The sequence below is a fragment of the Colobus angolensis genome, unplaced genomic scaffold (genome assembly GCF_000951035.1).
Source record: "Colobus angolensis palliatus isolate OR3802 unplaced genomic scaffold, Cang.pa_1.0 Scaffold449, whole genome shotgun sequence".
Lineage (NCBI taxonomy): Eukaryota > Metazoa > Chordata > Mammalia > Primates > Cercopithecidae > Colobus > Colobus angolensis.
The window spans coordinates 214,271-235,604 of record NW_012117921.1 but is presented as its reverse complement, the minus strand read 5'-3'; the positions used below and the strand labels follow the sequence as shown (position 1 = coordinate 235,604).

The 21,334-nt window shown below is 44.1% G+C and overlaps 1 protein-coding gene across 1 annotated transcript in view; it reads right to left on the bottom strand.

The window, feature by feature from the left end:
* PM20D1 (peptidase M20 domain containing 1) overlaps positions 1 to 15,599 on the bottom strand; it is a 21,966-nt gene extending 6,367 nt beyond the window's left edge. The window contains exons 1-10 of the mRNA XM_011957718.1: positions 15,355 to 15,599; positions 13,324 to 13,410; positions 10,775 to 11,007; positions 10,260 to 10,346; positions 9,536 to 9,666; positions 9,116 to 9,235; positions 8,129 to 8,204; positions 7,588 to 7,649; positions 7,245 to 7,323; positions 5,683 to 5,754 (exon numbers count right to left, since the gene is read on the bottom strand). Coding sequence (XP_011813108.1) covers positions 5,683 to 5,754; positions 7,245 to 7,323; positions 7,588 to 7,649; positions 8,129 to 8,204; positions 9,116 to 9,235; positions 9,536 to 9,666; positions 10,260 to 10,346; positions 10,775 to 11,007; positions 13,324 to 13,410; positions 15,355 to 15,523 — 1,116 coding nt within the window. The 5' untranslated portion in view covers positions 15,524 to 15,599. The remainder of the gene's footprint in view (positions 1 to 5,682; positions 5,755 to 7,244; positions 7,324 to 7,587; positions 7,650 to 8,128; positions 8,205 to 9,115; positions 9,236 to 9,535; positions 9,667 to 10,259; positions 10,347 to 10,774; positions 11,008 to 13,323; positions 13,411 to 15,354) is intronic.
* Positions 15,600 to 21,334: the final 5,735 nt, after the last annotated feature.

Below are 21,334 nucleotides of genomic sequence, written 5' to 3'. Positions count from 1 at the left end.
TTTTTTTTTTTTTTGGATACAAATATTCTAATACATGAATTAGCGCACAGTCTTGACATATTCTCAGCCCATTGGCAAGTTTCTCAAGTCAGCCTCCATGAGGTGGGTTGGGACTATGCCCACTGCTCCAAATTCCTTAGAGGGTCCTCCAGAAATCAAAGAAGGCATGCGGAATGGATCCCTTCAGTAAGAGGCTGCAAGAGCTCAGGTTTCCCACTAGCTGTTAGGCCAGGCAGGGACTGTGTCTGACTCAAGGGCAGGGACTGTCTATCTCATTTCCACATTTCCAGTAGCAAGCACATAAAAGGCATGCAATAAATCTTGGATACATAAAATTTAAAAGATGTGAACCAATAAAAATAAGAATAGGTGTTGATTCATTAAATAACTTGCCATGGGTTATACAGTCAGTTTTGTCAGGTCGGGTATCTGTCTGACTTTATGGGAATAACGCTTTACTGCTTCCTAAGTACATACAATTAGAGGTGGTGTGGAGTAGAACCTGAGAGGAGGCGTTCATCTGAGATGGACTTCTTAGTGGTATGAATGTTTAGCCCAAGTTTCAAGGAAGGATATGAAACTGACAGAGATGAAGAAACAGATCGTCTGAGCATGGAGAGGGGCAGGCACAAAAATTGAGATGTAACAACCAACTTTGTGCTTTGGACAGTCACTCACAGTTGTGTGAGCTTGGACAAGCTTCTTAACCTCTCTGTGCCTCAGCCTGCCTATCTGTTAACATGTAGATGATGGTAGCACCTACCTCATAAGTGGTGGTGACTCTTACTGGAGTTAATATGTGTAATGTGCTTACGGCAGTGCCTGGCACACTCAAAAAATGCTAGCTGTTATTTGCTTGTTTAGAATAGAGGGACCACCTTGGGCAAGAATCAGAGGTACAAGAATGGAACTAGGAGGTGAGACTTGTCAATAGTGAGAGATCTCAAAGGTGACTTTAGAGCACACGAATCTCTCATTTCTCTGATCTCCTGTAGTTCTTTTTTTTTTTTGAGACAGAGTCTTGCTCTGTCACCTAGGCTGGAGTGCAATGACATGATCTCGGCTCGCTGCAACCTCTGCCTCCTGGGTTCAGGTGATTCTCCTGCCTCAGACTCCTGAGTAGCGGGATTACAGGTGCTCACCACCATGCCCAGCTAATTTTTGTATTTTTGTAGAGATGGGGTTTCACCATGTTGGTCAGGCTGGTCTCGAACTCCTGACCTTGTGATCCACCCGGCTCAGCCTCCCAAAGTGCTGGGAGTACAGGCGTGAGCCACCGTACCCAGCCCAGATCTCCTGTAGTTCTTACAGTGCATTCCCACAACCTTATGTTGCTCTCTGTTTTATGTGTAAAGATGTTTTCTTGTAAGTGAACAGTACAGCTGTTGAAGGCAAGGACAATGGATACTTAAAAACAGGTAAGGTCTTTAGAGTTAGCAAGTCCAGCTTCTGTCCTGCTGTAAGGCTGCTCATTAGAAAACTCATGACAGGTTGTCATCCCATCTGCTGGAATATTTCCAGTGGCAGAAAGCTCGTCACTGCATGCTATACACCATTCCATTTTTGAGCATTTCAGTTATAAATGCCTTCCTTATAATGAACTTAGATACGGTGTCCTGTAATATCTAACCCCGCTCCTTCTTTTTTGAGACAGGGTCTTGCTCTGTTACCCAGGTTGTAATGCCGTGTGATCATAGCTCACTGTAACTTCCAGCTTCTGAGATCAAGAGATCCTCCTGCCTCAGCCTCCTGTGAGTAGCTGGGAGTATAGGAGTGTGCCTTCTTAATATTTATTTTTATTTGTAGAGATAGGGTCTCGCTGTGTTGTCCAGGCTGGTCTTGAACTCCTGGCCTCAAGCAATCCTCTGGCCTCAGCCTCCCAAAGCACTGGGATTACAGGTATGAGCCACTGTGCCTGGCCCTGCCTCTCCTTTTTTTGATGATGAATATACTCCAGCCTCATTCCAACTCCATGCCCTTTCCAAGGGCTGTTTTCCACCCAGCTGGGGCTTTCATCTCCCCAGGTCCTGGCACTCTTCCCTCCTCTCTATTCCCCTGCCACAGTGACCTTCCTTCCGGTCTCTCTGATGACACTCCTGGAATCCCTAGGTCCATCCTGCCCACATGCTGGAATGGAAAGCCTCCATATTCAGAAAGCTTGTGGGTGCATTTGTCCTGGTTACTCCTCTCCCTCGGGCCCCATTTCCATGCATCAGGAACACTCCCTGCTGCACTCCCTGTGCACAGAGCCTCGGGCTGCATCCAGCAGGAAAACAGGCCGCCCCCAGAGTTCTCTTGCTCCATGGTGAGCACCTGTAATCCCACTACTCAGGAGACTGAGGCAAGAGAATCACCTGAACCCAGGAGGCGGAGGTTGCAGCGAGCCGAGATCATGCCATTGCACTCCAGCCTGGGTGACAGAGCGAGACACTGCCTCAATGTATTCTAGTAATATAGTACTAAACTCATCATAAACACTCAGCAGAATCTTACCTGTTGAAATCAGAGGGCATCTGTACTGTTCCCCACTTTGTGCTCTTGCTGCCTGGATGCTATTACCAGGTCTTTGCTCCTCCTCAGAGAGGGCTTCACTGACCACTGCATTTAAAGGAGCTCACTGCTCTACTCCTGCCCCAAAATTACTTTGTGACACAGCATCCTATTATTTTCTTTGTGGCATTTACCACTTAAAAAAAATCTCCCTGCTTACTGCTGTCTCTTCACTAGAACGTAAGCACCATTAGAATGGGAATCTTGTCTGTCTTGTTCACCATTCTCCCAAATACTTAGAAGAATGACCAATAGACACTTGAATGAATAAATGAAGGAAGAAAGGAAAGAATCTTCTCTACAACACTCTTATTCCACCCTTTTAGTGATGAGGAGCACAATTACAGTCCAAGATAGCACATTCCAAAACTCTCCCTCAAGTGGAGACTCTCTTAAACATCTCCCACTGGCCTCTCTACTCCTTCAGGCCCATTCAGGATACACCTTCCTTTCCACGAGGCAGCCTCTTGGATTTCTGAAGGTTCTGTTCCTCACAGCTAGGTGCTGGAGACCTATCTACAACTGAAGTTGAATATGGAGCAAGAGAACTCTGGGAGCGGCCTGTGTTCCTGCTGGATGCAGCCCGAGGCTCTGTGCACAGGGAGTGCAGCAGGGAGTGTTCCTGATGCATGGAAATGGGGCCCGAGGGAGAGGAGTAACCAGGACAAATGCACCCACAAGCTTTCTGAATATGGAGGCTTTCCATTCCAGCATGTGGGCAGGATGGACCTAGGGATTCCAGGGGTGTCATCAGAGAGACCGGAAGGAAGGTCACTGTGGCAGGGGAATAGAGAGGAGGGAAGAGTGCCAGGACCTGGGGAGATGAAAGCCCCAGCTGGGTGGAAAACAGCCCTTGGAAAGGGCATGGAGTTGGAATGAGGCTGGAAAAAAAACTGGTGGAAAGAAGCTCAATGAGGGGAATTCAGTGATTTCCTGGCCCCATGAGACCCCAGGGAGAGGACAAAGGTTGGCACCTGATAAAAGGCAGGAGAACCAGGGCTCACATTGGTCTTAACACCCCCGCACTCCCCCAACCCCCTTCAATGGTGTGTGTCTCTGGGCAGGATGTCAATCTGCTCCCCGCTCTACAATGGGGAGTGTGCCTCTCTCCTTGCATGAGGACAAGTAAAGTCCTCTCTGGGGAAGAACTTAGGAGAAAGGACCATAGAAGTCCAAGTGCCACCGACTCTTGATGATCTGTGCCACAGAACTGCCCCAACCCTGGTATATTCTAGAATGTATAACTCATTTGCTAGTCACTGGGTTGTCTTTTTGGATCTTTTTTTTTTTTTTGAAGCATCAGGTTTACCTTTTGAATTCCTTTTGCTCAGTCTGATGTTTAAATAAGCTGGCATTTACTGTGGATGTCTGCCATTCTGTGTAACTTCTACTCACCCTTCAGCTTTCAGCTTAAACATCACTGCCTTAGGAAGTCCTGCCTGATTCCCAGATGGGGTCTGGTTCCTTGTTATATTCTCTAACAAGCACCAGGTTCCCCTTCATTATAGCACTCATCGTGGTTTGCAATTATACATTCATTTTTAAATTGATGTTTGTAGCAGACCATTGCAAGGCTCTGGCCTCAGCTCTTTTCTCTCCTAGCTCTCTGTACCTTCTTCCCATGGGCTTTTATTCAATCTAGAGGTTCCCATGATGTTAGTGACACTCCAGCCATATCTCTAGTTCATATCTCTCTCCAGACCTGAAGTATTTATAATTGCCTATTTCATATGTTATAAGCTTCTCAAACTTCCAAACTATGATATTCTTGAACTTGTTTTTATTTCTGACTTTCCAATCTTAGTGAAAGGCATTAACTACTTGGTCAACTACCCAGGTTAAAAACCTTAGAGCCATCCTGCTTTTCTCTCACTCCACACCCATATGCATACCACATCCTATTGAATCCACCTCTCTCCCACCTCTGGTGGGTGCCCTCTTCTCCACCCCATGACCATGGCCTCAGTCCAGACCTTCACATACACTACCTAAGATGCTGCAATAGCTCCCTGTCTCCTTCTCCTCCAGCACTCCCTCTTCAATGCTGCTAGCATGACCTCTCTAAAAGCAAATCTGAGTATTTGATTGAAGACCTCTAAAAGTTCTCTCCTGTCACAGATTTCACAGATTAGGCCCCAAACTCCTCAGCATAGCATACAAGGCCCAGATCTCTAAACTACAACTTCATTTCCTATCAGTTTTCATCTCCTATTACTTGTCCCCAGTTTATCCTATTCCTTAAGCCACAATGAATATCTTACTTCTAGCCAAGTTCTGTTTGTCCTCTAAGGTTTGGTTCAAAATTTTAGTAGTCAGAAAAGACTTTTTTGACCCTAAGAAGTCAAAAAAGTCTTTGCAGTGGTCCTATGGCAATTTGTTCACCTCTAATTTTTATAATCATAGTTTAGGGTTGTGGCTAAAAGCACAAACTCTGGAACTAGACAGCTAGATGTATAATCTTGGGTATGCTATTTGATTGCTGTGGTACTCTGTACCTCAATTTTCACCAGTTAAATGCAGATTTAGGGCGGGTGGTTGTGAGGATTAAAATACCTTAGAAAGGTGCCAAATATGGCTGGGCGTGGTGGCTCACACCTGTAATCCCAACACTTTGGAAGGCCAAGGCGAGTGGATCACAAGACCAAGACCACTCTGGCTAACACGGTGAAACCCTGTCTCTACTAAAAATACAAAAAATTAGCCGGGCACATGTGCCTGTAGTCCCAGCCACTCAGGAGTCTGAGACAGGAGAATCACTTGAACCCGGGAGGCAGAGGTTGCAGTGAGCCAAGATTGCGCCACTGCACTCCAGCCTGGGCCACAGAGCGAGACTCCGACTCAAAAAAAAAAAAAAAAAAAAAAATACATAGCAAACCTACTACATATATATAATGTTTGTTACTACAGGTATTGCTATCATTTATTCATACTTATCTTCCACTCCAGACCCCATGTGTATCCAAACCCAGGATCTCCAATCCTAGCGAAGTAACTGGTGCATAGGTTGTCTTTGAAAAATGTTGGCTGAATAAATGGGACACTGGACCAGCCCTAGGACTGTAGTTAAACCCGGGCCCTGAGGGCCACATCTCCCTGATGCTGCATGAACTGTCTGGAACATGTGGTACATACCTCTTGGACTGTCTGTCCAGAGTGAATCCGGAAGTTGACTGTGGCCTTGGCCACTGAGGGGATGACATTCACCTAGAGAGAGAAGCACAAAACCCTGGCCTGAGTCAACCTCAAATCTTCTACATCTGCCTGCCCAGGAAATGCTAATTTCCTCAGCTCAGGCAGAGCTGGCTGATTTGACTTAAGGACCCAAGGCTTAGCTTTTCTAGTTTGCCTCTTGTCTTCTCTGAACTAAGTGACATGTGGTTATATTCAGAGCTGAAGGGGTGTCTCTGCTTTAAGCCAGACCTTCGTGCTTCTTGGTGCTGGAGGGGGTCACAGACATGTTTAGAGCAAGGCTGCTTTCTCTGATCGCCCAGATATCTCTGTTTTGGCCCCATGCTGTGCCATTAGAAGCCTTCTGCATGCACTTTCTTTCCCAGCACACCCAGGACATTTCTGCAGCTGTTAACATTAGTGCTTACTCACAACGGGGCAGCCAGAGCCTCTGTTGGCCCCCATCATGGCATAGCATGGGGCTCATATCAGGTTTGATGCTTGAGGGGGATGAGAAGAACACATACTCCTCACATATTCCTGGTCAGGCAGGAACAAAAGAGTGACAGAAAAGTAACCTTCAGAGTAAGAAAAGGACCCTAGTGCTACCCAGTGCTCTGCCTATTCTCACCTCTTCCCAGCCAGTGGCTGAGCCAAGACAGAGGGATCTGGCTTGTTCTCTCGGGCTGTTAGTGTGTTTCTGAGACCCTAAGACCTAATATACCCTTTGGGAGCTGGTTCCCACTTATCCTTGAGGCTGCTGAGCAATTGTTCTAACCAATCAGATAAGCCAGCCAGGCAGTAATTGCCTCCCCATTCCTGACCCTTTAGCAGGGATTGGTGGTTTCCCAGGTCCTGTTGTAAAATCTGACTTTTTTGCCTGACCAGGAGGAATCCAGGACTAATTGGAGAAAAGAATTAGGCTAGGGAGGAATTGTTCCTTGGAGGCCGGGAGACTCCCCAAGTGCATATGTTTCTTTGAACTCGTATGGTGCAAAAAAGCACTAAGTTGTTAGGGACAGAGCTGGGCTGTTGAAAATTAGCTGTTGCAACTTCTTTGTGCATCTGTTTTCTCAACTGGTCATTGGGGTAATACTCATAGGGCTCTTAGAAGGGTCAGATGGAGTAACAAAGTATCCTGGGGGGATGAAAACACCACTCAAATGTCAGGACACAGTGCTATTATTCTGATGAACACTACAGCTGACACACTGGACACTTCAGTAAGTTATGCCAGGAATTAATTCAGAGGCATCATTCGCTTATATACCTGATTACTAGAGTGCTTCAAGGTCACATTGTACTCTAGGTGAATGGTGCCCCCTGAAGTTGTGCTGGTGGTACCAGCAGTTACAAGAATGGTCTAACTCCCTTCAAGATTTCAGAAAGGCCTATGTCTTTGCATGGCTAGGCTTGGATCCAGCTGACACACAGAGAAGGAAGGAAGAGCCAGTAGATAGAGCCAAGGAAGGGAGGAGTGGAGGGTGGTAGGGAAAAGCTGTATGGGGAGGAACCAGAGATGTTACCTTGATCCCTGCTTCGAATATGGTGAGTGCCTTGGTGGTCCTGATTATTGCATTGGTTAAGGGATTTCTCTCCATAAACCTAAAACAAAAGGACCAAGGTAAGATGTTAGAAAGAACCAATGGGGTGAAGGAAAGGGCAGAAACATTACCCACTTTCCTGAACCTTGGAGATCTTTAAGACTGAGAGAGACATCTTAGAGATGTCTTAAATATACACACTTAGAGATGCAATGTCTGGTGGCTGAGGGACGATTAGTCAGGCCCAGTTAAGCCAAGGACAGGAGCCTGGGGGGTGGGTAGGTTTGAGGTGAGGGATATGAAAGAAGGAAAGATAATACTTTACCTGGTTATAAGGGGTTCAAATAGCCGTGGGTTGCTCAGGATTTTATCGACAGGGAAGGAAAACTGGGAAAGAACAAGGTCAGCAGGATTTCAGAGGGGTCAGCACCACAGGGTCACCTCTACTTTAGCCTGGGTCTCTGAAACCTGGATCTCTCTCTACTTTAGAACTGCCTCAGGAGCCCTTAGGAGTCAGAAGTGCTGCTAAATTCAGTTAGCTCAATCCCTGCTAGAGGGTCAGGAATGGGGAGGCAATTACTGTCTGGCTGGGCCTATCTGATTGGTTAGAACAATTGCTCAGCAGCCTCAAGGATAAGTGAGAACCAGCTCCCAAAGGTATATTAGGTTTTAGGGTCTCAGAAACACACTAACAGCCATGGAGAACAAGTCAGATTCCTCTGTCTTGGCTCAGCCACTGGCTGGGAACAGGTGAGAACAGGCAGAGCACTGGGCAGCACTAGGGTCCTTTTCTTACTCTGAAGGTTACTTTTCTGTCACTCTTTTGTTCCTAGCTGACCAGTAGTATGTGATACTTCTTCCTATACCTCATCTGCCATTTGCCGCAATACTGTCACCAGTGTCCCGCTTCCAAATATGATAGGCATTTGTGTCTGCTCCAGTCTGGAAGAGAAACAGAGTCCTCAAGACTTAGCGAACCCCAGCCAAAGATCAGTGGCTTGAAGAGGAGAAGAAGGGAAACAGGAGGAAGTTTCAACACTGCTGGCCAAGAGGTCTCCCATTCACCTCCCTCCCACCTCCACCAACTCAACAGTCTGAAGATCTCAAAACACCCACAGAAGATTTCCCTGTCTACCAAGTCAGCATTAGGGTCCTTCTTTCCTCCCTCTGCTGTTCTCTAGAATCTTGTGTGTCCACTCTCATAGTCCATCCCATACTACAGCAGAACTGTCAGTCCCCTGACAGTCTGAATGAATATAGCACTCTTTCCCACTTTGCTAAGAAAACCCAGCCAGGGGTAAGCTGTGCTGTTACAGATTCTGCTGTCCTCATTCATAGCCAGAGGCTCTTATTTTTGTCCTCCTGCCAGGGCAGGTGGAGAATTTCGACAGCTCTACCAGTCACTGCCAATTTGTGATTCTAAACGTCTGGACTCTGGACTACTCTAGCTGTCTGACCTAGCTTCTGCCTGTAGGTCCTTGCTTTCCATATTTATATACTGATAGATCCTCTTCTGACTCCAGCCCTTGCAGGATACTGGTGGCTCTGTCTCTCCTGTGGCTCCCTCAACCCCCACCTTGGAAGGAATTCTCACTCCATTTGAGAGGACCCCGGTCTGGTGTCTGTGAGCCATGCTGAAATAACTCTTTGTTTACACCTCTTGTATTAATCGCCTGGATCTTTAGTCTGTCCTGGGTTTCCCCTTCTGTTCTTCCTCTAGTGTCGATTTTTTAAAGCATAGGTTCCCAGCCCAACTTTAGGGCAGGAAGCTGAGCCTCCTCAAATTTAAAGTAGGAAAGTGCCAGGTCTTCCATCTCAAGTCCGGCATGGGAGCAGAGCCAGGAGTTGCTTACCGGCTGACAGCAGCTGCGAGGATGCCAATGCTTGTCTCCTTTGGAGGAGCTGAAGAGTGGCCTGAAGACATGTTTACTTGCAGCAAGAGGTTCATGGAACCCTTCTCTGAGACACCAATTCTGTAGAAGAGGATCGGAAACCACCCTCTTGACTTCTTGCCTCTCTGAATTCTCCCATAGGCCCATAGATCCATCTGTGCAATAGTCTAGTGGGCAAGGAGGTAGCTTCATGCAGTTTTAAAAATTTTATACTGGAGGAAGAATGGAAGGGGAAGCCTAGGAGAGGTTAAAGATCGGGGCGATTAATGCGAGAGGTGTAAACAAAGAGTTGTCTCAGCATGGCTCACAGATACCAGGCTGGGGTAATCTCAAATGGGGTGAGAATTCCTTCCAAGGTGGGGAGTGGGGTGCTTTACTCACAAGGCAATGGGCTTCTTGAAGTCAGGAATTAAATCATCCAAGATGAAGCCCCCCTCATCCACAACGAAGGCTAGCTGGATGCCCCTTGACTGTAGCAGGGCTGAGACCCTCTGAGCCCCTGTCCCTGACGACTGCAGATGTGGAACACAGAGCTATAGTCCTTCTCAGTCAGAGACAGACCTCCAGACATAGCTAATGGGGACCCATTCAGCCTAGCTAGGGGCTCCAGAACCTTTCTACCTAGTCTCCTTCTTGGGAGCCAGGGCCCTAGAGAATTCTGCCTCACAGAATCCTGGAATGTCAGAGCTGGAAAGGTCCACCCTCCCTCATTTCACAAATGAAGAAACTGGAGCCAAAAGAGTGAAGTGACTTGCCCAGGGTCTAATTAAGTAGCATCACTGGAAATAAAATACAGTTATCGCTCTCCCTTTTCAGTTCTTTTTCCATCACACCTATGTTTCTCAGGGTATAGGTGATGGACCCCCTGCCTGCCTCAGATATTATGAAGGAGTTTGTTAAAAATTCAGATCTATGGCACAGGGCCCAGGAATCTGAATTTTGGTCAAGGTCCTTAGATAGTCCTGGCATACAGACACACAGAGAAGGTGGTAAACTACCATATCATGGAGACCTTGCCGCTGTGGGCAAACTGGATTAGGGTTAAGCGCCCACTCCCCTACCCTCAACAGAGGACAGAGATAGGTATAAGATGAGGAGGTTCTACCTCCTCATCATGGCCCAGAGAAATGAAGAAAGATCTTCGGGGGATGTACTTCCTGATCAGCAGGAGCTCCAAGGCCTGCAGTAATGCCTGGGGTTCAGAAGCACAATGGAAGAGGAAAAAGACGTTATTTAGGTGGGAGTACCAGGGTATCAGAGACACTCAGTTGCCTGTTATCAGGGATGGTGGGATAAGGATCTGATAGATTCTCTTGAAAGAGAACAGATTCAAATAGTACAGGGGACCTGATGTGGAGAAACATAACCTTTACCACCTGGAGAAGAGCATAAACGTATCAATGACAGGACTGAAAGGGTCCCTGGGGACCATTTAATCCCATTTACAGCTGAGAAATCAAGGCCTAGAGAAGGGAAGTGACAAACTGATGGCTGGAACCCAGGTCTCCTGGAGCCAAGGTTCTTTTTACCATTATTGTCCACCTCCCAGGGTCAGTCAAGCACCCCCATCCTGAATTGATCTTTAGGGCCCCAAGGCAGAGGGAACATTGCATCTCAGACCATCACAGAGTTCTTGTCATCCAGTGTGCCCCGACCATAGATGGCGCCATCATGCTCCAACCCAGAGAATGGGGGCACCTCCCAGCCTTCCTCAGGGGCAGGCACCACATCAAAGTGAGCCATCAGCAGGTAGGGCTGCAAGCTGGGGTCCGAGCCTTGGATAGTGAACAGGTGGCTATAGTCTTCCACAACTTCATGCTGGATAAAGCTGGTGCTGAGCACTGTAGGAAAGACTAGAGGCAAAACGGCAGGGAGAGAGAACCAGGGTTAACAGTTTCCTTAGGTTTTCCTACCATGTTGTGCTTCCTGTTCCTTTATTTACTTATTTTTTTAAACATGCATCCCTCTTTAGGAAGCCTTCTAGGACAAAGCCAGTCTGATTCCTGATCTACCTGGACAATCTTTGAAATTTGTCTTCCCCATATTTCAATGTGCTATTACTATATAATAACATGCAAATCAAGACCCACCATTAAGGCCAGGTGCAGTGGCTCATGTCTGTAATCCCAGCACTTTGGGAGGCCGAGGCAGGTGGATCACCTGAGGTCAGGAGTTTGAGATTGGCCTGGACAACATGGCAAAACTCCATCTCTACTAAAAATACAAAAATCAGCCAGGTGTGGTGGCTCATGCCTGTAATCCCAGCTACCTAGGAGGCTGAGATAGGAGAATCACTTGAACCTGGGAGGCAGAGTTTGCAGTGAGCTGAGGTTGCACCGTTGCACTCCAGCGTGGGTGATAAGAGCAAAACTCTATCTCAAAAAAAAAAAAAGGAAACTCGGCCAGGCCTGGTGGCTCATGCCTGTAATCCCAGCACTTTGGGAGGCCGAGGCAGGTGGATCACTAGAGGTCAGGAGTTTGAAACCAGCCTGGCCCACATGGTGAAACTCTGTCTCTGTTTTTTTGTAAAAATACAAAAAACAGCTGGGCGTGGCGGCGCGTGCTCATAATCCCAGCAACTTGGTAGGCTAAGGCAGGAGAACTGCTTGAATCCAGGAGGTGGAGGTTGCAGTGAGCTGAGATCACACCACTGTACTCCAGCCTAGCCGACACAGCAAGACTCCATCTCAAAAAAAAAAAGACTCACTATTAAGATGATCAATATCTCAAGCTCAGGCTTGGTCAGACCTATAACATCCTATCACAAGTCTGTGTTAAAGGGCTATGCAGATGAGGGATGCATTACATTTTGACCATAGGAGGCCTCATTAACCAAATTATATTAAATTATTATGTTAAATTAGTAGGCCCCATTAACCAAACTATATTTAAATATTATATTAAAAATCCAGAGACATTTTTCTTTTTAAAAAGTCACACATCTAGTGTATGTGTTATGTGAACATAAAGATTATTCTGTTTAGCACAAGGTCGTACTTCTGTGTGCAGGTGTAGATGTTCCTAGGGTCAGTTATTCAAGCGACCTTAGCTACATAGGAGAAATAAATTTTCTCTCTCTCTGGGCTTTTTGGAAGAATTCACATATACTTCTGTGGATACCCAAAAACTGAAGAAGAATATGGTTTTATCTTGTCACCTAGCTTATCTAGTTTACTGTCACTATACTTTTATTTTCCTATGTTTATCTCCTATTTAGTAAAGACTTCCAGCCTTTCCAGCCTGGCCTCAGCTTGGCTACCGGGCATTAATCCCTGAGCCACTCATTTTTGTTTTTTCCTTCTTCTTTTTTTTTTTTTTTCAGAGACAAGGTCTTGAACTCTCACTTATGCTTGAGCACAGTGGCACATTCATAGCTCACTGTAGCCTTGAACTCCTGGACTCAAGCGATCCTCCCACCTCAGCCTCCTGTAACTAGGACTACAGGTGCGAGCGACCATGCATGGCTAATCCCAGAGCCATTTGTCTCAGGGTGTTAGAGAGGGGGCTACTTGCTGCTCCTAGACCAGCTTCTCCTACCTCCAACAACTTCGGAGGGGTTGTTTTTAATTAGATTTAGGAAAGTAGTCTCACTACTCTCCATGAGATTTTCACAAGGAGAGGGAGGAGTTCCAAGAATCCTTTTTTCCTCTGACCCATCCTTCCTCAGTTCTGTACTCAATGGGTGGTAGGGATGAGGAAAAAGGACTGATGTTATAGCTCAAAGTTGTTGACTGCCTAGAAGCCTAGGAATGTGTTAGTAATGAATCTGGAGTAGGTCTGAGTACATGGAGCGTATGTGTACAGGTGTGTGGGGGTGTGTAAGGAGGTAGGGGTAGGCGGAGCATGGAACATAGTTCTGGGCAGTTGCACAAGTAGAAGGAAACCCTAGTTCTACCTTTTGATGATTTAGCATTTATTGAATGACACATACGTAGGGCAAAGTTTGAGAGAGTTTATACTCTCACGCAATGGCTGGATGAACTCTCAATCTTTGCCCTACATATGGTGGCTTAGTTTTTCCAAGAGCAAATCTACAGTCTCTACTCTGTCCATGGGAATTAGATTGTCCTCTGATCAGTCACAAAATAAACTCGTTATCACTTTGTAAAAGAACTATGTCTCCATTGCTATTTCTACCACCCACTCCTTGCCCTTGATTTGCAGCTGACCTTTATAAATGTATTTTCCAAACTCAACCAGGGCTGTGGTATTGGCCTTCTCATAGCTAAAAGTCACTGTTGGAATCTGGATGGCACCTGTCAGAGTCAAATAGTGAGAGATGAAAGATTAACAATGAATTAATCATTGTTTTTTCCTACAATCCTCTGTGCACAAAAAGTTCTTTTGCATTCATTATCATATTGCAGAGAGCAAAACACTAACGTGAGGTAGGCGCTATTGTTTCCCTTAATTTGAAGATGAGGGAAAAAGCTTGGAGAGGTTAGGTGAGCTGTATGAGCAACAGGCAGACTAGAGATTTAAACCCATGTCTTCTGGGTTTGTTAGGCTGATATGGTTCTTAAAGGCAAATACAGTCTAAGATTGGGGGTACGTGGATTTTTGGACCATAGTCTTGAAGGGAAGCTACTATAAATTGCTTTCTAAGGCCTCACTACCTCTGAAATCACTGCTTCCTTTGATGAATCCAAGCTTTATCATTCTCAAGGCACCCACTGTCCTGGGTCCCTACATCAATGAGGCTTGTGTGTTTTTGTTTTTGTGTGTAAAGGCTTATTCCTAATGTGGAGTCTCACTAGTCTGTCAACCAAGACCAGCTTTTTGGGCATATAATGCCCAGGAAGGGGTGGATTTAGAAGCCCCCCAACAAACTCCTCAGTCCTAAAATAATCTCATCCTCCTTACTCAGTTGTCTGAATTCCTGAACCTTCCCTGGGCTCCTCTCTTTGAGTCTTTAAGACTTTACAGTTTTAAAGAGTTCCATGATCAAAGACAAACACCACTGGGAGGGAAAGCATGAGTCATGAGAATATTGAAGTAGACTGCTCTCCAAGAACACAGTGAGAACAAATTCACCTGAGGCAGGAAGGGTCTCTGAAAGACAAACTTCATCAGTTTTGCTAAGGATCAACCCTACAATAGCACAGCCCACCAGATAGATGGGGAAGCCGAGGTTCAGAAAGATTCAAGTGCCTACTCAAGGGCAGACCCAAGGATCTGAGCTCAGGTATTCTATCCCCTGCTCAGAGTTCTAAGCTGTGTTGCTATAAGGTCCCTATTCTAGGTTCTTACATAGCTTTTGTTCTCTTCTGTGCAGACTGGGAGTGGCTGTCTAATGCCTTTTAGAGGACTATTTATGCTTTGGGAAAGCCCTGCTCTGCCTCCCAGGCCTGTCAGTCTAGCATATGAACAATCTATGTCCAACCATTGGGGTTAGCTTTTGGTCCCTGCATCTGCTTCTATATGTTTATGCAGGCAGTCTCTCTTAATCCATTACTTAATGAAAGGGAAAAGACTGGAGCTAAGCTGAATGGTAAAGAAGGATTTCATCCCATAGGATCTAGCACTCTGAACAGAAACTTTCCTGTTTCCTGGAAAATGCAGATTCAGAACGGGAATGAGTTTTTGGTCTGGATTAGAGATCTAGGGGAGACATATTCTTCAATTAGGACTGAGAATTAGGAACATCCCACACCCCAGGAACACTCCACTCCCTTTCTTTAGAGCCATCTGATCCCAGCGAGTCCGATAGGCACTAGATGCTGAGACCCACTGCCCACTCTTTGCTGTGGGGCCTTGGGGAAGATCATTTAGCTGACCTAAGTCTCAATTTCTCTCCTTTGTAGATAAGACTAGTATCATTTGTCTTATTTTACGACACCACAGTAATTTATCAGGCATGCAAACTTTCAAAGGTTAAAAGTGATGTACAAATGAAAGTTCGTGTAATACTCGAGGCAAGCAGGGGGAAGAGTGGACGGTGGTCACGCCAAGAGGGGTGAAGTTGGAGTTTCCAGGTTAGGCAGGGCACACCAGCGTTCCAGGAGGCAGGGATGGGGGAAGTGTGGCGTCCCCAGGCCGTGGCACGATGTACTGGGAAGGGTGCTGGGGCCGGGCTGGGGTGCGTGTCGGGGCTCTGGCTGTAGCGGATGCTTTGCAGCGGAAGCGGGGAGTCACGGCTTGACCTGGGGAGGGAGGGACCGACATCTGCGTATAGATGGGTGAAGGGGAGCAGGGTTCACCTTTCAGTGCCTCTTTCATCGCGACGCGCTCCTCTTTGCTGAACTCAGAAGGGATTCGCGACGCCCTCTGATGCTCGTCGCTCCTCAGGTCCATCGATCTGGAGACGGTGGCGAAAACTAGGAGCAGCATAGCTGCCAGGGCCAGCACGCAAACGCACCGCTGAGCCATGCTGCTCTCGAGCTCCTGCTGTCAGGCTGCCGGAGGAGTTCTGACCTAAACGCCCGGACTAGCGTTTCTTGGCCCTGGCTCTGCTCTTATTCCCGCAAACAGCCTTAGCCACACCCCATCTCCAGATCTGACCAGTCATCGATTCGCTAGGACTGGGGAACACCCAATCGACAGAATGACCGCGCCCAGGACCCTTAAGGCCTTTCGGGGGTTGTGGTTTTTCGTGCTGAGGCCAGCAGCTACAGTAGAGCACAGGTGATGTCGGGCTCCAGGCTAGAATCAGGTCTGGTCCGCACTTGATCTCTCACCCATAAATTCCTTCCTGTATGACAACAAATCAAATAAAGGAGGAAAAGCAAAATAAAATGCACGAAGCTTATCAGACCATACTCTGCTGCTGCCTTTTCCCGAAGCTTAGGACCTGACCACCATTCCCTAGATTCTGGAGGGGAGCTCTCTAGGTTCCCAGCTTGATTTCATCTAAAATTGGAACAAATTGCTCTGTTTGTAGATACTGCTTTGAAATACCAGCTCAGAGGGTTGGCTCCTGTTTAGAAATTTTATTGAAAGTGCTTTTAATATTAATGTTAACACAACATTTTTGCAACTCTAAACAGGTACAGTAAGACTGAAGGAGTTTTAGAAAGATTACTATAAAATATTTAAGAGAATTTTGATGTATTCAACTAAGTGAAATTTTATGGTTATTCAGACTGGAGGATCTTTCTGGAAAAAAGAAAACCTGTCTTATGTCACAGAAATATAAAATTAGATTTCTTGAAGCCAGAAGAAACTGTTCCTTCCAGATTTCTTGGTGCAATTTTATCTGGCACCACTCTCAAATTTTAGAATTCTCAAGAAAAATTCAGTAAGTGCTATACAGTCAGTAAGGTCATATTGCTACCTGTGACCAAAGCTACAAATTCACACTCCTGGCGTTTGTATTTCATTTAAGATTTGCTTAAAACAAAATAAAACTTCAGCCATGTAGTTACTTTTCTTTTCTTTTTTTTTTTTGAGACGGAGTTTTCTCTCCTGTTGCCCAGGCTGGAGTGCAATGGGGCGATCTTGGCTCACCGCAACCTCCGCCTCCCAGTTTCAAGCAATTCTCTGGCCTCAGCCTCCCGAGTAGCTGGGATTACAGGCATGCACCACCACGCCTGGCTAATTTTGTATTTTTCGTAGAGATGGGGTTTCTCCATGTTGGTCAGGCTGGTCTCGGACTCCCGACCTCAGGTGATCTGCCTGCCTGGGCCTCCCAAAATGCTGGGATTACAGGCGTCAGCCACCTCGCCCTGCCTAGTTACTTTTAAATAGCAACTTTAAAATAGTATCATTAAATACTTCACATATTATAAAGATATAAAGAATAACATAATGAACATTTCTGGATTCACCACCTAGTTTAAGATTTAGAATGTTAAAAATAGAGTTGAAATTTAAACATGAACATTGACAGAATTTTTAGTAAAAAGTAGCTTAATCTCTACCAAACTTTAAAATTTTTTAAGAGACTTTTTATTTATGTATTTATTATTTTTTAAAATTATGATTATTTTTGTAGAGATAGGGTTTCCCTATTTTGCCCAGGCTGCTCTTGAACTCCTGTACTCAAGCAACCCTCCCATTTAAGCCTCCCAAAGTGCTAGGATTACAGGAATGAGCCACCACACCCAGCACAATTTTTATGATTGTAAAATTCATGTATATTTATGCCCTTGTGAAATATTTGAAACATTAAGAAAAGTATAAAGAAAAAAATCACATGCTATCCCAATATCCAGAGACATTCGCTCATAATATTTTGATGTTATCCAATCTTTTTTCTCTGCACACAGATACCCACAAATGAAGTGTGTCACTGTTTTAAAATGAAACAGATGCATATACCGCATCCAAATTTCTATGTTCTGCTTTTTTCCTTTAGCTTTATGTCATAAACACTTCCTGGTCCTTAAATATTCTTTAAATTATCACATAATATTTGATAATTAAGAATATGTAAAATGTGTATGTAAAGTAAATAATAACAGGAACACCTGTGATTTGGAGTTTAGACCTAACTGGCCAAACTGCATTTTTTCTCCTGTCACTGCTCCAATTCTTGCAATCTGTCTAATTCCCACACTATTCCCATATCTAGCAAATCATGCTAAATTATCAATAGTGTTGAAGGTGCATATGTTCTATTGTCTTTATTTTCCAACTCCCTGCCAAAGGTGATTGTATGACCGTGTTGTGTGTGTTAAATAGTTCTACAACATATGTATGATATACATATATGTATAGTGTGTGTGTATATATTTTATAAAAATGACATCATGTTGTGTATGATCTTCTGCAATTTGCTCTTTTTACCCAACACTGTTTGTGGGATTTATGCGTGCTGTTATATCTTGCTACAATCTATTCACATTATTATACATGTCTCCTGGGCCACAGGTAAAAGAGATTCTCTTGAATATATATCTAGGAGTGAAAATGCTGTGTTGTACTGTATGTTCTATTTTACAAGAGAGGGCTGAATTACTTTCCAAAGTGATTGGAAAAATTTATACTAATCAGCAAGGTAGTGCATAGTACATAAGTTCCTGTTGCTTCACTTTCTCACTAGCTCTTGGCATTGGCATTTCCAATATCTTCATTTTGTCCATTTAGTGGCTGGAAAATATCTCCTTGTGGTATTACTTTCTACTCCCTAGTTTGTAGAGGAGTTTAAGCTTTATTTATTATTTATTTATTTATTTATGATAGGCTCTTGCTCTGTCACCCAGGCTGGAGTTCAGTGGCCCAAGTGTAGTTCACTGCAGCCTCTAACTCCTGAACTCAAAGAATCCTCTTGCCTCAGCCTTCAGAGTAGCTAAGACTGCAGGTGGACACCAACACCTTCAGCTAATTTTTAAAAGTTTTTTTTATAGAGACAGTGTCTCTCTATGTTGCCCAGATTGGTCTTGAATTCCTGGCCTCAAGTGATCCTCCTGCCTTGGTCTCCCAAAGTGCTTCCATGACAGGCTGACCCACCATGCCAGGCCTAAACATCTTTAAATATGCTTATTTGCCATTCATGTTTCTCTAGTAGAGTGACTGTTCATATCCATTGCCCATTTTTGTTTTGAGTTGTCTTCTTACTGAATTTTAAGGGTTTCTATATATTGTGGAGACTAAAATTTTGTGAGTTATATTTAAATTACAAATATTTCTCTTCATTTGTGTCTTGTGTTTTTACTTTTTTAATGGCCTTTTGATGAGCTGAAGTCTTAATAATATAGTTGAATTTATTATTACATTCTTTTATAATTAGTGATGTTTTGCTCAATAAATCTTAATAAATCTAGTGCAAGGTCGTATATATACATATATACATATATGAATTTTTAGTAAAAAGTAGCTTAATCTCTACCAAACTTTAAAATTTTTTAAAAGGAGACTTTTTATTTTTTGTATTTATTATCTTTTTAAATTATTATTAATTTTTTAGAGATAGGGTCTCATTATTTTGCCCAGGCTGCTCTTGAACTCCTGGACTCAAGCTTTTTCCCTCATCTTTGAATTAGGGGAAACAATAGCGCCTACCTCACATTACAGTTTTGCCCTCTGCAATATGATAATAAATGCAAAAGAGTTTTTTATGCACAGAGGACTGTTGAAAAAAAATGGTCAATTCATTTTTAATCTTTCATCTCTCACTATTTGACTCTGACAGGTGCCATCCAGATCTGAGAAGTCCAATACCACAACCCTGGTTGAGTTTGGAAAATACATTTATAAAGTTTAGCTGCAAATCAGGGGCAAAGGGTGGGTGGTAGAAATAGCAATGGAGACACAGTTCTTTTACAAAGTGATAACAAGTTGATTTTGTGATTGATCAGAGGACAATCTAATTCCCATGGACAGAGTAGAGACTGCAGATTTGCTCTTGGAAAAACTAAGCCACCATATGTAGGGCAAAGATTGAGAGTTCATCCAGCCATTGCGTGAGAGTATAAACTCTCTCAAACTTTGCCCTACGTATGTGTCATTCAATAAATGCTAAATCATCAAAAGGTAGAACTAGGGTTTCCTTCTACTTGTGCAACTGCCCAGAACTATGTTCCATGCTCCTCCTATCCCTACCTCCTTACACACCCCCACACACCTGTACACATACGCTCCATGTACTCAGACCTACTCCAGATTCATTACTAACACATTCCTAGGCTTCTAGGCAGTCAACAACTTTGAGCTATAACATCAGTCCTTTTCCCTCATCCCCACGACCCATTGAGTACAGAACTGAGGAAGGATGGGTCAGAGGAAAAAAGGATTCTTGGAACTCCTCCCTCTCCTTGTGAAAATCTCATGGAGAGTAGTGAGATTACCTTCCTAAATCTAATTAGAAACAACCCCTCCGAAGTTGTTGGAGGTGGGAGAAGCTGGTCTAGGAGCAGCAAGTAGCCCCCTCTCTAACACCCTGAGACAAATGGCTCTGGGATTACCCATGCATGGTCACTTGCACCTGTAGTCCTAGTTACAGGAGGCTGAGGTGGGAGGATCGCTTGAGTCCAGGAGTTCAAGGCTACAGTGAGCTATGAATGTGCCACTGTGCTCAAGCATAAGTGAGAGTTCAAGACCTTGTCTCCGAAAAAAAAAAAAAAGAAGAAGGAAAAAACAAAAATGAGTGGCTCAGGGATTAATGCCCAGTAGCCAAGCTGAGGCCAGGCTGGAAAGGCTGGAAGTCTTTACTAAATAGGAGATAAACATAGGAAAATAAAGTGTAGTGACAGTAAACTAGATAAGCTAGGTGACAAGATAAAACCATATTCTTCTTCAGTTTTTGGGTATCCACAGAAGTATATGTGAATTCTTCCAAAAAGCCCAGAGAGAGATAAAATTTATTTCTCCTATGTAGCTAAGATCGCTTGAATAATTGACCCTAGGAACTTCTACACCTGCACACAGAAGTATGACCTTGTGCTAAACAGAATAATCTTTATGTTCACATAACACATACACTAGATGTGTGGCTTTTTTAAAATGAAAAATGTCTCTGAATTTTTAAATATAATATTTAAATATAATTTGGTTAATGGGGCCTACTAATTTAACATAATAATTTAATATAATTTGGTTAATGAGACCTCCTATGGTCAAAATTTAATGCATCCCTCATCTGCATAGCCCTTTAACACATACTTGTGATAGCATGTTATAGGTCTGACCAAGCCTGAGCTTGAGATATTGACCATCTTAATAGTGAGTTTTTTTTTTTTTTGAGATGGAGTTTTGCTCTTTTCACCCACCCTGGAGTGCAATGAACTTAAACTATACCCTAGAATAAATGGACTTAACTGGCATTTGCAGACCATTTTACCCAACAATTCAGAATATACATTTTTTTTCATCAGTACATGGAACATTCTCCAAGATAGACCATTTGATTGGCCACAAAACAAATCTCAATAAATTTAAGAAAATCAAAATTATATCAAATAGTCTCTCAGGCTACATGGAATAAAATTGGAAATTAGCTCTAAAAGGAACTCCCAAAACTATACAAATATGTGGAAATTAAATAATCTGCTCCTGAATGATCTTTGGATCAACAATGAAATAAAAATGGAAATTAAAAAATTCTTTGAACTGAATGACAATAGTGACAGAACATGTTAAAACCTCTTGGATACAGCAAAAGCGATGCTAAGAGGAAAGTTCATAGCATTAAATGCCTACATCAAAAATGTGAAAGAACACATAGAGACAACCTAAGATTACACCTCAAGGAACTAGAGAAACAAGAACAAACCAAACCCAAACCCAGCAGAAGATAAGAAA